The sequence below is a fragment of the Narcine bancroftii genome, chromosome 3 (genome assembly GCF_036971445.1).
Source record: "Narcine bancroftii isolate sNarBan1 chromosome 3, sNarBan1.hap1, whole genome shotgun sequence".
NCBI lineage: Eukaryota > Metazoa > Chordata > Chondrichthyes > Torpediniformes > Narcinidae > Narcine > Narcine bancroftii.
The window spans coordinates 323034652-323052007 of record NC_091471.1 but is presented as its reverse complement, the minus strand read 5'-3'; the positions used below and the strand labels follow the sequence as shown (position 1 = coordinate 323052007).

At 48.8% G+C, this 17356-nt stretch overlaps 1 protein-coding gene across 1 annotated transcript in view; it reads right to left on the bottom strand.

Annotated features, from left to right (window-relative positions):
* The window catches only part of LOC138756863 (uncharacterized), an 82606-nt gene extending 74238 nt beyond the window's left edge, over positions 1-8368 (bottom strand). Inside the window, exons 1-3 of the mRNA XM_069923257.1 lie at positions 7612-8368; positions 6171-6266; positions 1274-1507 (exon numbers count right to left, since the gene is read on the bottom strand). Of these exons, the coding sequence (XP_069779358.1) occupies positions 1274-1507; positions 6171-6266; positions 7612-8025 (744 nt within the window). The 5' untranslated portion in view covers positions 8026-8368. The remainder of the gene's footprint in view (positions 1-1273; positions 1508-6170; positions 6267-7611) is intronic.
* Positions 8369-17356: the final 8988 nt, after the last annotated feature.

The following is a 17356-nucleotide window of genomic DNA, read 5'->3' as shown; positions in this document are numbered from 1 at the left end:
TTAATTTCTATATGTTCCATGACCCTTCCGTTTGCTTCCCTGCCCTCATTATGCACTATACCAGTTTCCTGATGCAAAAACCTGTTTAAGATCTCCCCCGTTAAGAGGCTCCTCACATGGACGACACTCTGATTCTTTCGGGGGCCAATTTTGTCCCTTGTCTTTTACTCTTAATATATTTATAGAACACCTTCAGGTTCACCACATTATCTACCAGGGTAACTTCTTTTTGCCTTCCGGATATGGTTGTAGAGCTGCTCTTTTTTCTGACCAAGGGCCAGACCCAGAAGATTGGTTAGCTTTTACTTCCTACAGACACTGCAAGACCTGCTGAATTACTCCAGCACGTTTGTGTATTGTGCGAGACAGCCATAGACAAAGGGTTTCAGCCCAACACATCAACTATCCATGAGTACTGCAAGACGAGGTGAGTTCCTCCTGCATTTTGGGTGTTTGTCCAGGATAAAGCAGTCCTGCTGAATTAGCAGCCCATCCACCACCTTAATACTCTGCCACAGCACAGTGATTCCTGAAGAGCATCTTCAGTAGCACCTCCCAGCTCAGAACCACCATCAAGGAGGCGTAAGGTGGAATGTGTAGCAGAACACTGCCACCCTCAAGTTTTCTCTGTGGCTGACAGCCACCCATTTCAACGCCCTCTCCATTCCCTCGCTGACTTGTCTATCCATGGTCTCATGCACGGCCAGACTGCGACCACCTGCAAATTGGAGGACAACACCTCATCTTCCAACTGGGCCCCCTCCTCCCGGACGGCATTAACATAGACTTCTCTGGGTTTCGTTAAACATCCCCCTTTCCATATCTCTGACTCTCCAATTCGTCTCCTTTTGCACAAACATGATAAACCCTTACCTCATCCCTTATCATATACATTTAACACCTTTTGTTGGTCTGGACCCCTCCCCCAGCCGGCACAGTCTCTGTTCTGAGATTTCCTGATTCTGGCCCATTCTGCTTATTCCCTGAAGAAGGGCTCAGGCCCGAAACAACAGAAATATATCTTTGTCTGTTTTTACTGACATCAACCTGCCCAAGATCTCAAGTTAAATACTATCCTGTGATCACTGTAGCCAAATGGGGCCAGAGTCATTTTCTCCAAGCCAATTACCAATGGGCAATAAAAGTCAACTTTGAAGGTAACATGAATATTTTGAGGGGAAAAGTAAGTTTATTGATCGATCTACTCAATGCGATGGGAAATTAAATTTCAGTAGCAGAAATAAAGACCACAGCAGCCATGTGCTCCACATACCTGTAAAATCTGCAGTGAGTCACTGCTCCTTTGTGTGGTTTCCAGCTTCAGCTTCAATTCCCTCAACTCAGCACACCTATCCTTCTGCCTCACCATGGTGCTGTCAATCTCTTTCAGCAAGCTGATCTCCTTGGTCACAATGTGATCCATCACTTTGACCTTGATCTCCTCCAGCTCTTTCACCAATGTGTCAAACTTGTTAAGGTAGCTCGTTTTCGCCCGAGTGGCTGAGTCCTGATGATAAACATTGGAATCAGCTAAGGCTGGGATCACGGCAGGTCGAGCAGTGCCATGGAGAGAGAAGCAGGTATCATTTCTGGTTGAAGATGGGGACATTTAGAAAACTGGAAATGCCTGTTTGCTCAGTTTTTCCAGTTGTGAAGAAAGCTGTTGACCACAAATGTTCCTCTCACCACAGTGTTTCCTGTAATTTCAGATTTCAAGCAACTACAATTGTCTGCTTTGAGATGAGAGACTCTCTGTGCCTGATCCTTTCAGGGTGCACTGAATGCCTTTGATGTTCCTGATTAAACACCATGAGTATCAAATGGCATAGAATAGGCCCTTCTGCCCAGCTTGTCAGTGTTGACCAAGCTGGCATTCTGGGCTACTCCCATTTGGACCCTATCTTTCCAAACCTTCCTATCCACGTATCTGTCCAAATATCTTTTGAACATTAAAACTGTTCTATAGCTTCCAGATACATACATTTCATCCTCCTGTACTCTGGGGAATAAAGCCACAGCTGATCGAACATCTCCCTATAACTCAAGCACTCGAATCCCTGGTGAATCTTCTCTGCATTCAGTTAGTTATAACCTTGCTCCAGCTGGATGATCAGGACTGCACACATTACTCCATGTGTGGTCTCAACCAACAGACAATAGGAGGAAGGGATGGCATGGTTAGCACAATGGCATACAGCGCCAGTGATCGGGAACAGGGCTCGAATCCCACGCTATCTGTAAGGAGTTTGTACAATATCCCCGTGTCTCCGTTGGTTTTCCCTGGGGCCTCCGGTTTCCTCCCACCATCTGATGTGTACTGGGGGTTGTAGGTCAATTCAGCATAAATTGGGCCACATGGGCTCGTGGGCTGAAAGGGTCTGTTACTGTCTCAATTATAAAAAAGGAACTGTGCAGCTACAAATTACCCAGAAACAAGTTGTTAAACCCAATTAATTTGTGCCGTTTCCCATTAGCCTCCCCTTAAAGACAACAGGCAGCAGAAATGACCTCATCAGAGGACTAGAGGGCGAGGGGGCTGGTGAAAGCCCCCGATGACCTATCACAGAGCACTGAATCAATAAAAGGCTGCAAGACATAAAAAAGAATTTTTAAATCAGGAATCAATTCTCTTATCAGTCTGCTTTGGTCCTCTCTCCAAAGTAGTTATCACTTTATGTGCCTGAAGTTGAAATGGTCATGTACGTGACTCACTACACACTGCCTGGTCACGGACTATCAGCCAAAATCCCATCACCAGGCAGCTCATGTCTACTCAGTGAGCTCTCCTCACGAACCTTTACCCTGCCCTTCCCGAGAACATACAGCACAGAAACAGACCCCTTCTGCCCTTCTAGTCTGCGCCGATCCATTTTTATGCCATGTCCCACTGACCTGCACCCAGACTATAGCCCTCCATACCCTTCCCATCCATGTACCTGTCCAAATTCTTCTTAAATATTAAACTTGAACTGGAAGCTCGTTCCACACACCCACCACTCTTTGTGTGGAAAAGTTCCCCCTAAATATTTCCCCTTTCACCCTTAACCTCTGGTTTGAATCTCACCTACCCTCAGGGGAAAAAACCTATCTACATTTACTCTGTCTATCCCCCTCATAATTTTAAATATCTCTATCAAATCTCCCCTAATTCTTCTACACTCCAGAGAATAAAGTCCTAACCTGTTTGACCTTTCCCTGTAACTCAGTTCCTTAAGTCTGGGCAACATCCCAGTAAATCTCTGCATTCTTTCTATCTTATTGATATCTTTCCTGTAGTTCGGTGACCAAAACTGCACACAATTCTCCAAATTTTCCCTCACCAATGTCTTGTACAACTTTACCATAACATCCTAACTCCTGTACTCAATATTTTGATTTATGAAGGCCAATATGCCAAAAGCTCTCTTTACAACCCTGTGACGCCATTTTCAGATTTTTTTTTGTGGCTCACTTCTCCTTTCCTTGCCAGCTCTTCCCTCTCCATCCAGGGCTGTGTCAATGTTATTGTTTAAGCAAGAGAGAAGTGAGACCTGCATTGACAAGGAGTGGGCAGGAAATTTCTTCTTGGAGCCCCAACCCCACTGCACCCCCTCCCAACTCATGCCAACTTGAGAACCCACACTTGCATCAGCTGTAAAGCTGGGCTGCTCATGGTTAGTGTAGCGGATAGCGCAACACTGTTTCAGTACCAGCTACCGGCACTTGGCTTTGAATCCCACGCTGTCTGTAGGGAGATTGAGCGTTCTTCACATGTCTGCATAGGTTTTCCCTGAGGGCTCTGGTTTCCTCCCACTGTCAAGAACATACCAGGGGTTCTAGGTTAATTGGTTGTAAACTGGGCGACGCAGACTCATGGGCCAAAATGGCCTGTCACCGTGCTGTATATCTATATCTTAAAAAAATATAAAAGAACTCTCTGCCCTATTTCAAAGTAATTTTTTTTCTTGCACCAGGAAAGCTATGAATCTTTATTACTTGTCTTTTGTACTTATGGCATTTTTCTTTGGCTTGGCTTCGCGGACGAAGATTTATGGAGGGGGTAAAAGTCCACGTCAGCTGCAGGCTCGTTTGTGGCTGACAAGTCCCATGCAGGACAGGCAGACACGGTTGCAGCGGCTGCAGGGGAAAGTTGGTTGGTTGGGGTTGGGTGTTGGGTTTTTCCTCCTTTGCCTTTTGTCAGTGAGGTGGGCTCTGCGGTCTTCTTCAAAGGAGGTTGCTGCCCGCCAAACTGTGAGGCGCCGAGATGCACGGTTTGAGGCGATATCAGCCCACTGGTGGTGGTCAATGTGGCAGGCACCAAGAGATTTCTTTAGGCAGTCCTTGTAACTTTTCTTTGGTGCACCTCTGTCACGGTGGCCAGTGGAGAGCTCGCCATATAACACGATCTGGGGAAGGCGATGGTCCTCCATTCTGGAGACATGACCCACCCAGCGCAGCTGGATCTTCAGCAGCGTGGACTCGATGCTGTCGACCTCTGCCATCTCGAGTACTTCGACATTAGGGATGAAAGCGCTCCAATGGATGTTGAGGATGGAGCGGAGACAACGCTGGTGGAAGCGTTCTAGGAGCCGTAGGTGATGCCGGTAGAGGACCCATGATTCGGAGCCGAACAGGAGTGTGGGTATGACAACGGCTCTGTATACGCTTATCTTTGTGAGGTTTTTCAGTTGGTTGTTTTTCCAGACTCTTTTGTGTAGTCTTCCAAAGGGGCTATTTGCCTTGGCGAGTCTGTTGTCTATCTCATTGTTAATTTATCTCATTGTTAATTTAATATATAACCCGCTTTACGAATATTCAAATTACAAAAATTCGCTTTCATGAAAGGATTTGAATGGGTTCAAAAATAACCCCCAATAGTAGTGAATGGGTCTTTGCTTTACACCATTTTGGCTTCTGAAAGGTTTCATAGAAATGCCCTAGTGTACAGGTGTGCCTGTACACTACTGTGGTCCTTATTTACAAGTACCCACTTGGTTGCAGCAACTAAGATATTTGGTGCACAGAGACAGTCGTCCTCGATTGCCTTCTGTCCCTCTGAAAACAGCCAGACTGAGACTTGGGATGACAGCTGTGACTTGGTTAGCTGCTCTCTCATCTCCACTCAGGGGGCGGAGTATTTATCGTAGTGGCCTGATGCTCCAGTGCTCTACAGCAGGTGTGCCACATTCTCTCATCTCCCGCTCTCATACAGCATAGAAGCAGGCCCATCAGCCCCACAAAATTGTCCTGCCCATACTAGTTCCACCTGGCTACGTTTAATCCCTATCCCATTAAACCCATCCTAGCACTGTCTCCATCCAAATCTTCCCTAAAAAAATGTGCCTCTATTCAAAGACCAAGAGAGTTCCTTTGCTTGGTTTGATGCACCCACATCACCTAGATATTTTGCACACCAAAGTCTGGCTGTTTGGTGCATCGTCACGTGCTCCAAGATGCAACGAAAATAATTTTTTTGCATGCTATCCAGGTAAGTCAACCCAGACTAAAATAAAGAAAAAGTGTGAGAGAGAGAGAGAGAGGTAAAACATGATGAGGTTGGGCTTGAAAAATCAGGTGATGCCCTTTTACTAATGAGAGTCTATTCGAAAGTTTGATAACAGTGGGGAGGAAACCGCCCTTGAATTTGGCGGTTGAGAGTTTTCAGTACTTGTTTTCAGTCCTTCCTGTACAAATTGGCCTCAGCACCACACAAACATTTGCCAGGAAAACAAGGACCATCCTGAATGGAAGGATCTCAGAGGATGATTGATGGGCAAGAGAAAGAGGACTGTGTGAGTCGTAAATTATAAATCTTTAAAATTTTAGGCATGCAGCACAGTAACAGGCCCTTTCGGCCCACGAGTCTGTACCGCCCAATTAACACCCAATTAGCCTCCACCCAGTATGTTTTTGAACAGTGAGAGGAAATTGGAGCCCCCGTGGAAAACCCAGGGAGAACATACAAACTCCTTTCCAACAGCGCAGGATTCGAACTCAGCTCCCAATCACTGGCGCTGCAACAGCATTGTGCTAACCGCCTCCCCAACCATGTCTTAGAAGTATCTTATTGACCCTGCATGACCTTGTCTCACATTGAAGAGTGAAATATGCTGTACAAATGCAGATTTTTATTTCTTCCATTCTTTGCCTTTTTAAAAAAAACAAATGCAGTAAATTGGAATCATTATTACCTTAACAGATTGGTTTCGCTCTCTCAGTGCATCAATGTGCATTCCTGCCTTCTTTTCTTGGCTCTCAATCTCCTCATGTATCGCCACAAGTTCCATCTAAAAACGTTTTAGTGAGGAGAGACAGAGTTAAGTACTTTTTGTGCCTGCACTCACCCCCCCCCCCCACCCCGCCAGAGGTCCAATGCCAGCCGATAATCCAAGTCCAAGCACTGAGGCCACTGGGCAGATCCTATTGCTCACGCATCCAACAGCAGCCCCCTGAAACAGCCATACTACCCCCAGGCTCCATCCACGCAAGAGATTACCAGGCAGACAGAGGAAGAGATCCAAGAATGTTCTCAAAGACTCTGTAAAAGAGGTACGTCCTCCAGCATTACTGGTGACCATGGGGGAGAAAGCACCTGGCATATAGTGGAGAACCCCCATGTCCATGTGCTGGGAAGCAGTATATATACTGGAAAGAGGACCCCAACCTGCAACAGATTCCCCAATGGAGCCAATTTATTCATAGAACACTACAGCATAGGACAGGCCCTTCAGCCCACGATGTTGTGCCAACCCATATAATCCTTCTTAAAATAAAAAAGTACTAAATCCTCCATACCCCATAAACCTCTATTTTTCTTTAATCCATGTGTCTAAGAGTCTCTTAAATGCCCCTAATGTTCCAGCCTCCACCACCATCCCTGGCAAGTCATTCCGGGCCCCCACAACTCTGTAAGTAAATAAATAACTTGCCCCTGACCTTCCCTCCCTTCACTTTGTACGCATGTCCTCTGGTGTTTGCTGATCCTGCCCTGGTAAACAGGTGCTGACTGTCCACCCTATCTATGCCTCTCAATCTTGAAGACCTCTGTCAAGTCTCCTCTCATCCATCTTCACTCCAGAGAAAAGTCCCAGCCCTGGCTCATCCACCTGCAGGAGGAACAAGTCACCCTCAGCTTTGAGGAAAAGTCAAAGGTGGTAGAGGAGGATCCCATTCAGCACCCCCACTCCAGTCTGCCGGGATCTACTGCCATCTCCCTGCGCACAAACAGTCCACCCCGGGATCTCCCTGTGCACAGTCACTCGTGGACTGCCCGACTAACTGGACTGACCCCCCCCCCCTCTCCCCTGGGCTCTCCCCCATCCCCCCGCGACTGTGCACCGACTCCACTCCCTCCAGTATTTCTCCCCCCCCCTTCCCTCACCCTGATAACCACCCCTCCCCCGGGACCGTTCAACCCCCTTTCCCTCGTGACCCTGCCTCCCCCCGGGGGATCCTTTCCCCCACTCCCTTGGGACCTTTCCCAACCCGGGACTGTTCCTAACCCCGGGACTCCTCCCCCAAGACCGTGCACTCCCCCCTCCCACCCTGGGACCATGCGCCCCCAAAACCATACATTCCCGCCCTGTCCGTGCGCCCCCAAAACCGTGCACGCCCCCGGGACCGTGCACCCACCTCCCGCTGGCTCCTCTCCTCCTCCACGGTGACCACGTCGTGCCCCCGGTGCTCCCGGACGGAGCAAGTGGAGCAGATAAGGCAGCGGTGCTGCCGACAGTATAGGTCGAGCGGTTTTCGGTGAACCGGGCAGCCGACGGCGGGGGCCACACTGCCGGAGCACGGCGGGGGCTCGCAGCCCCTCAGCTTCACCGTCCTCACCATGTCGTCCAGCACCAGGTTCTTGGCCAGTGGCTGCGGCGGCTGGCGGAACGGCGCCCTGCAGGCCGGGCAGTCGGGCTGGCTGTGCCGGGACAGGTGGTCCTGCAGGCAGCGCAGGCAGAAGCTGTGGCCGCACGGAGTACTCACGGGGTCGGTGAATACCTCCAGGCAGATGGCGCAGCTCAGCTTCTCCTCCAGATCCAGGCACGACATTTCCCCGCTCCTCGGGCTCCGGCTCCGCGGGCTTCCGGGGCGGGGAACGAGCTGCTGACACACGGGCTTTCCACACCGGAGGGGCAGAAACTCTCACAGGGACCAGCCGGGGCACCAGGCACCCACCGGCTACACTGGGCACCCACTACAGGCACCCACTGGCAGCACCAGGCACCCACTGGCAGCACCAGGCACCCACTGGCAGCACCAGGCACCCACTGGCTGGACCGGACACACACTGGCAGCACCGAGCACCCATTGGTTACAGCTCCGGGTGTACATCGGGTGCTGTAGACCCAGTCCAGATGATGGACGCAGGACACGTATCTCTGTGGTGATATGTAATTACACCGCTAGGTCACCAGGGGGCATCCCAGTGACCTTGTATAGAAAGCAGTCCAGAGCTAGTCTAGCCTTCCAGGTTCGTCTTGCAGAGAGACAAGACCTCTTAGTGTACATATTAGTTTATTAAAGCTGTCTTATACTCGCACTGCTGCTGTGGTTATTGTCAGTACAATGTAATTCTTTGGCTTGGCTTCGCGGACGAAGATTTATGGAGGGGGTAAAAAGTCCACGTCAGCTGCAGGCTCGTTTGTGGCTGACAAGTCCGATGCGGGACAGGCAGACAGATTGCAGCGGTTGCAAGGGAAAATTGGTTGGTTGGGGTTGGGTGTTGGGTTTTTCCTCCTTTGCCTTTTGTCAGTGAGGTGGGCTCTGCGGTCTTCTTCAAAGGAGGTTGCTACAATGTAATAAACTAATATGATAGCTACTAGGATGGAAGCTGCTTCTGCTCCAACGCGCATTCCGACCACCTGGAGACTCTTCCTGAGGAATGGAATCCGGGGATGACTAGCACACACGTGCTTCCGAGGACAGAGGCTGCAAGGAACCGCTGTGGTGGAATTCAGGGAAGAGCACAGAAGTATGATAGGGCAGGTAAGAAATGGCCAAGAGCCTTGCCTGCCTGTGGGTTCACCGGTAAAGGTGCCGCCAACCTTAAACCCTGATCCGATCAGAACGAGGCCACTACAAGTGCGGGTGTAAGGATCTCCACAAGTCGTACTCCGATCGCCACCTATGTGCAGAATTCCCAACCACTCCAGAGCCAGGGAAAGCAGACACCACTACCGTCACTCCCCCAGCAGCAGTTTCCCCAGTACTACGGAGACCTGACACTACCACTGGGATCCCCCTGAGCCAAATGTTCCAAAGCCAGAGACTCAGCCAACAGCCCCAAGCACCCAGGTTACTCCTCCAGCAGAACCCCACAGAGGCTCTACCAGCAGCTCCCAGTACCCCAGGGTCCACCCTTGCTACAACACCTAAGAGACCAGAAACTGCGGCTTAGCCATGTGGTGCGACCAGACAGGCTGGAGCTCGACCCCAGAAATCCCGGAGCCAGCACGCACTTCGGCCACTGGCAGAGATGCTTTCTGAATTACGTGGAGGGTGCTGAGGTATTGGATAAAGTGCTATTAATACTGCTGTTAGCCCAGCTGTGAGACCACCCTTACCCCCTTATACAGGATGCCAGATCCTACCAAAAGGCAATGAGCATTTTACAGAGGCATTACAGTAAGGGGCATAGAGAACTCCACTCCCGGTACAGGCTCATGACCAGGTCACAACAAATAGGGGAGTCTGCCAGAGACTATACTCTCTCTGAAAGACCTGGTGAGAGGCTGCATCTTTAAAGCAGTATCAGCTGAGGAGTCTGTGGAGGACCTTATTAGGGACAGAATTGTTGCGGGCATACGGTTCACTGAGACGAGACATCGATTGCTGGAGAAAGGAATGGTGGGGCTAGATGAGGCAGAGACTATTGCAGAAGCTTTAGAAAGCACCAGGAAAGAATTGGAGGAGTACTCACAGGACCCTGGGGCTTGGATAAACGTCACACTGCTGGACTCTAGCCCCACGAAAAGAAAAGTATGCTGCCTCACAGGAATTCACAGCAGCAGCAACACATCTCGAGGGTCCCAAGTGCTTTTTCTGTGGACAAAGAAAGCACCCCAGAGCCCTCTGCCCTGCCAGAGAAAATGTCTGTTCCAACTGTGGAAAACGTGGGCATTATGCAAAAGTCTGCAGAAGCCCCAAGGTCACAGCCAAGGCCCATTCTCATGCTAATGAGAGGCAGGAAAGCTCTTCTTTCTCCACAGACAAACAGAAGAAGAAGAATGCCATGTGCAGCCGGCCATCTTGGACAAATATTACAAAGCAGAGGACACAGTCTTCAGATGAATATGACACCAAGTAGTATCGGATGGAAGGACATGAAGGACATGCCAGATTTGCTTCCCTACGCATGAATCAGGCGAATTAGTCCACACAATTTATCTGACGCCACTGTGTGCATCAAAATGAATGATGTGAGGGTAAATTGCTTAATAGGTAGTGGAACCACTGAAAGTTTTATTGACCAGGGGTTAGTCCTTGCCCTCCCCACATGCCCAAGTGAGCACCAGATCCTGTTAGCAACCAGCAGCCTTGTGGCTGAGGTAAAACAGTTTTGCAGGGTTATTCTAGAAATCCAGGGCACAAAATACGAAGGGTTCAAATTACTAGTACTCCCTCACCTCTGTGCCCCGGTACTATTGGGATTAGATTTTCAGTGCCAGTTAGAAAGCATTACAATAGTGCACAATGGGCCTCACCACCCCCCCCCCCCCCCCCACTGCAGCCTGTGTGTCCTGAACATAGAATCCCCACTGCTGTTGACACACCTGACCCCAGAATGCACACCAATAGCCACAAAGAGCAGGAGGTACAGCCCGAGGGACAGAGCCTTCATTAGGACAGAAGTTCGCAGGCTACTACAGGAGGGCATCATCGAGCAGAGCACCAGCCCCTGGAGAGCCTAGGTGGTTGCAGTCCTAGGTGGTTGTTGTAAAGTCAGGAGAAAAACTTCACATGCAGATTACAGCCAGACACTCAACAAATTTACACAACTAGATGTTGTGCCACGCATAGCAGACATGGTCAACAACATTGCGCGGTATAAGGTGTTCTCCACCATAGACCTGAAGGCAGCATACCACCAACTGCCCATTAGAAACAGCGATCGCATTTACATGGCATTTGAGGCAGACGGCAGGCTGTATCAATTTCTGCGACTTCCCTTCAGTGTCACCAATGGAGTGTCTCTGTTTCAGAGAGAAATGGACCAAATAGTAGATGAGTTCCAACTGAAAGCGGTGTTCCCCTACTTAAACAATATGACAATCTGTGGCCACACTCAGGAGGATCATGACACGAATTTAAAACGCTTCTTCCAGGCAGCTGAGGAAAGGAACCTAATACACAACAGGGACAAATGCATCTTTAGCACCAGGAAGTTTCCAATCCTGGTCTACATAGTGCAGAATGGGGAAATCAGCCCAGACCCAGCCCGTATGTGCCCTCTCCTAACCTCCCAGTGCCACATATGCTGAAAGCACTAAAAAGGTCTTTGGGACTATTCGCTAAGCCCAATGGGTCTCCAACTATGCCGACAGGGCCCGCCCACTTATAAAGGCCTGTTTTCCCACTGTGCCCAGCAGCCACCAGAGCATTCAGGGACATGCGGTCCATAGATGAGTCGATCCCGTTTCAAGTAGAAACGAATGCATCCGATGTGGCTCTGGCAGCCACCCTAAACCAAGACGGACGACCAGTGGCCTTTTTCTCGCAAACCCTACAGGGGTCAGAAGTAAGACACTCAGCAGTAAAGGAGGCCCTAGCCATTGTGAAAGCACTGGCGACATTATTTGGCGTGCAAACATTTTTATGTTCGATAACCAGCACAGGGGGAGAACTAAGAATGACAAAATCCTGCGCTGGTGGATAGAATCGTCTATATTTAACCACGATATTCTATACCGCCCCAGGAGACTCAACGAGCCCCTGGACACGCTGTCCAGAGGCACTTGTGCCATCCTTAACCACACGTCCCAGTTGCAGAACTTGCACAATGAGCTGGGCCACCGGGGGTCACTGGACTGTTTCACTTCATTAAAACCCAAAACCTCCCATTTTCAGTAGAGGAAGTGAGGTCAGTGAACAAGAGCTGCCCCATCTGTGCGGAATGCAAACCGCAATTTTACCAGCCAGACAAAGCCCCTGATAAGCTACCCAACCTTTTAAAGCCTCTATCTTAAAGGCCCGCTCCCATCCAATAATAGAAATGTCTATTTCCTAAACGCAATAGATGAATATTCCAATTTTCCCTTCGCAATCCCATGTTCTGATGTATAAAATGCCTCCAACCCACCAGCATATTTGGGTACCCGAACTACATACACACAGACAGGGGAGCTGCATTCATGAGCGCAGAAGTACAGTAGTACCTGCACAAGAGAGGGATTGCTACCAGCCGCACTACAAGTTTCAATCCCAGGGTAGAATGGACAAGGCAAAAGGGAAAATGCCACTATCTGGAAAACGGTCCTCTTGACTTTAAAAGCAAAAGACCTGCCTGTTACTAGATGGCAAGAAGTGTTGCCAGAAGCCCTACACTCTATACATTCTTTGTTGTGTATTGCCACTAACATGACCCCAAATGAACATATCTTTTCTTTCATAAGGAAAGCCATGACGGGCCCAGTGCTGCCTAAATGGATGATGACACTGGGACGTTCTCCTCCTGAAGCACTGCAGACCCCACAAAGCGGACCCGCTGGTAGATCAAGTGGAGTTGAGGCACGCGAACCCTCAGTACACCTTCGTCACATTCCCAGATGGAAGAGAAGACTCGGTGGCCACCAGGGATCTCGCGTCGGCTGGATGTGCGAACATCGCAGAGGAAACACAGATGTCTACAGATCAACAAGGAGCACAGCAACAGTCACTAGAACAGTCATCCATCGAGTCACCCCAGAGGACTATACCACTCAACCCGGAAATCAGGACCCTGGGTACGCCCGCCCCACAAAATATCACCACCCTAGACTTGATGGCAGGACCTAATCCCATACAAGAGGATTCCCAGCCCACACGGCCACATGACCAACCATACTTCCCACCCCCACACCTCCACCAAGAAAGGCTGAAAGGCAGACCGCACTCCCCACCCCTATACCACTACCGAGGAGGTCCAGAAGGCAATGGAAGCAACGAAAAATTTTGGACATGAACTTACAAACAAGGGAAGGAGGACAGGTTGGGGGGGGGGGGGGATAATTTTTTAAGGTGGGGTAAATATGGTGATATGTAATTACATCACTAGGTCTCCAGGGGTCTTCCCGGTAACCTTGTATATAAAGCAGCCCAGAGCTACAGTCTAGCCCTCCAGGTTTGTCTTGCAGAGAGACAAGACCTCTTAGCGTACATATTAGTTTATTAAAGCTGTCTTCTTCTCGCACTGCTGGTGTGGTTATTGTCAGTACAATCTCCTTCACCCATTCACTGCTGCCATTGCTCAGCACTCTGCCCTTGTGAATGGTCACAATCTCTCCCTGACCAAACACCATTGGTCTGGCCTGACGTCGATCAAGGCATGTCACGCAGTACCGGTTCTGCCACGTCTCACGGTGCCTACACCCCCAAATGGATGACAAATGAACGCCCGGCTCGAGGAGGCATCAGGCAGAGGACGGAGGCTCAAAAGCTGGACTGTCTGGCCTAAAACCGGATATCTGGCCACCCTACACACAAGGCTGGAGAAACTCAGCAGTTCAAACAATATCCTTTTTATATAGCAAAGATAAAGATTAATAATTGACTTTTTGGGCTTGAGCCCTTCACGGGGCGATCCCAGAGGGAGGTTAGTCAGTGCAAAGGGCATGACATGATGTTTCATTCACAAGACCAAGCAGCCATTCGGCCTGTCAGTAAAGTTAAACATGCAAGTCGGAAAATGCTGTGATTGTAGTACAAACACACCAAAATGTTGGAAGAAATCAGCCAGTCCTCAGGTATCTATAGATGACAAAGATATACTATCGATGTTTCGGGCCTGAGCCCTTCTTCAAGGAATAAGTGGAATGAGCAGGGAATCTCAGAAAGACTCAAAATACATACCTACAAAAGGTGTCAATTGGATAGAGACCCATAGAACATCACAGCACAGAAACAGGCCCCTTCGGCACTTCTAGTCTGTGCCGAACCATTTGCCAAGTCCCACTGACCTGCACCCAGTCCATATCCCTCCATACCCCTCCCATTCACATACCTCTCCAAATTTTTCTCAAATATTAAAATTGAGCCTGCATTCTCCATCTCATCGGGCAGCTCCCTCCACACTCCCACCACTCTCTGTGTGAAGATGTTCCCCCTAAACTTTTTTCCTTTCACCCTTAACCCATGTCATCTGATTGTACCTCTCCTTTCTTTCTTTGGCTTGGCTTTGCACACAAAGATTTATGGAGGGGTATGTCCACGTCTCCTGCAGGCTTGTTGATGACTGACAAGTCCGATGCGGGACAGGCAGGCACGGTTGCAGCGGTTGCAAGGGAAAATTGGTTGGTTGGGATTGGAGTTGGGTGTTGGGTTTTTCCTCCCTTGTCTTTTGTCAGTGAGGTGGGCTCTGCGGTCTTATTCAAAGGAGGTTGCTGCCCACCGAACTGTGAGGCACCAAGATGCACGGTTGGAGGTGGTATCGGCCCACTGGCGGTGGTCAATGTGGCAGGCACCAAGAGATTTCTTTAAGCAGTCCTTGTACCTCTTCTTTGGTGCACCTCTGTCTCGGTGGCCAGTGGAGAGCTCGCCAAGAACACGATCTTGGGAAGGCGATGGTCCTCCATTCTGGAGACATGATCCACCCAACGCAGTTGGTCTTCAGCAGCATGGATTCGACGCTTGCGGACTCTGCCAGCTCGAGTACTTCGATGTTGGTGATGAAGTCATTCCAATGAATGTTGAAGATGGAGCGGAGACAGCGCTGATGGAAGCATTCTTAGAGCCGTAGGTGATGCCGGTAGAGGACCCATGATTCGGAGCCGAACAGGAGCGTGGGTATGACAACAGTTCTGTACACACTGATCTTTGTGTGTTTCTTCAGGTGGTTGTTTTTCCAGACTCTTTTGTGTAGTCTTCCAAAGGCGCTATTTGCCTTGGCGAGTCTGTTGTCTATCTCAGTGTCGATCCTTGCATCAGATGAAATGGTGCAGCTGAGGTAGGTAAACTGGTTGACTGTTTTCAGTTCAGTGTGCCCGATGGAGATGTGGTTATGGTGGGGAGCTGGCTGATGGAGGACCTCAGTTTTCTTCAGGCTGACTTCCAGGCCAAACATTTTGGCAGTTTCCGCAAAACAGGACGTCATGCGCTGGAGAGCTGGCTCTGAATGAGCAACTAAAGCGGCATCATCTGCAAAGAGTAATTCACGGACAAGTTGCTCTTGTGTCTTGGTGTGAACTTGCAGGCGCCTCAGATTGAAGAGACTGCTATCCATGCGGCACCGGATGTAAACACCGTCTTTGTTGAGGTCTTTTTTGGCTTGTTTCAGCATCATGCTGAAGAAGATAGTAAAGAGGGTTGGTGTCGAGGACGCAGTCTTGCTTCACGCCGTTGTCAATGGAGAAGGGTTCGGAGAGCTCAATGCTGTATCTGACCTGACCTTATTGGTTTTCGTGCAGTTGGATAACCATGTTGAGGAACTTGGGGGGGGGGGGGGCATCCGAGGCGCTCTCCTTACCCTCAGTAGAAAAAGCCTATCTACATTTACTCTGTCTATACCCCTCATAATTTTAAACACCTCCATCAAATCTCCCCTCATTCTTCTACACTCCTGGGAATAACATCCTAACCTGTTAAAACTTTCCTGTAACTCAGTTCATTTTTGTTTATTAAGGCCAATATGCCAAAACGTTTACTTTACACTCCCTGCGGCGCTACTTTAAGGGAATTATGCATCTGTAATCCTAGATCTCTCTTGTTCTAACGCACTCCTCAGTGCCCTATTGTTGGCCTTCCATAGTTAATATACAAGTTAGCACAACGCTGTTACAGCGCCAACGATCAGGAGTAGGGTTCACATCCCGCGCTGTCTGTAAGGAGTTTGTATGTTCTCTCAGTGTCTGCGTGGGTTTTCCCCAAGGGCTCCGGTTTCCTTCCACCCTTCAAAACGTACTGGGGGATGTAGGTGAATCGGGCATAATCGAGTATTACGTGACACAGGCTGAAAGGGCCTGTCACTATGCTAGATGTCTAAATTTAAATTGAAGCAATTCAGAATACAAAACCTCGCACTTGTCCACATTAAATTCCATCCGCCATTTTTCAGTCCAATTTTACAGCTGGTCCAGATCCCTCTGCAAGCTTTGAAAACCTTCGCTGCTCACAACACCTCCAATCCTAGTGTCATCTTCAAACTTGCTGCTCCAATTTCCCACATTATCATCCAGATCATTGATATAGACGACAGACAACAATGGTCCCAGCACTGATCCTTGAGACACTCCCCTCCCTAGTCACAGGTCTCCAGTCTGAGAAGCAAATCATCCACCACTACTGTCTGGCTTCTCCAGTCCAGCCATCATCGAATCCAGTTCACAACTTCACCATGAATACCGAGTGTCTGAACCTTCCTGACCAACCTTTCACGTAGGACCATGTCAAAGGCCTTACTAAAGTCCACGTAGATAACATCCACAGCCTTTCCTTCATCAACTACCGTGGTAACCTCCCCGAAAACCTCTATTAGTTAAATACGATCTACCACGCAGAAAGCCATGTTGACTTCCCTAATCAGTTTCTGATCTTTTAAAAAACCTTCAAAAGTAACCGTGAAAATTATAGGCTGGTGAGCCTGATGTCAGTAGTAGGTAAATTATTGGAGACTTTTTTAAACAACGGAACAACCTGAGCTGCCCTCCAATCTTCTGGCACCTCACCTGTGGATAAAGGTCATTTAAAATATTTTATCCAGAGCCCCTGCCATTTCTACACTAGCCTCCCTCAAGGTCTGAAGGAATATTTTGTCAGGCCCTGAGGAATTATCCACCCTTTTTTTTGCTTTAAGACAGTAAACACTTCCTCCTCTGTAATCTGTACAGGTTCCATGACCTCACTGCTTGTTTTCCTTACTTCCCTCAACTCTGCACCTTTTTCCTGAGTGAATAATGATGAAAAATAAAACATTTAAGATCTCCCCATCTCTTTTGGTTCCATACATAGCTGACCATTTTTATTTTCAGGACCACCAAATTTGTCCCTTACTATCCTTTTGCTCTTAATATACCTGTAGAAAGCCTTAAGATTTTCCTTTATATTTTCTGCAATACAATCTCATGTCTTCTTTCACCCTTCCTGATTTCTTTCTTGAGGTTTCACTTGTACTTTTTATACTCCTCAAGTACCTTATTCACTCCATGTGGCCTTTACGTTATACATCTCTCTCTTCTTCCAAACCAGATCC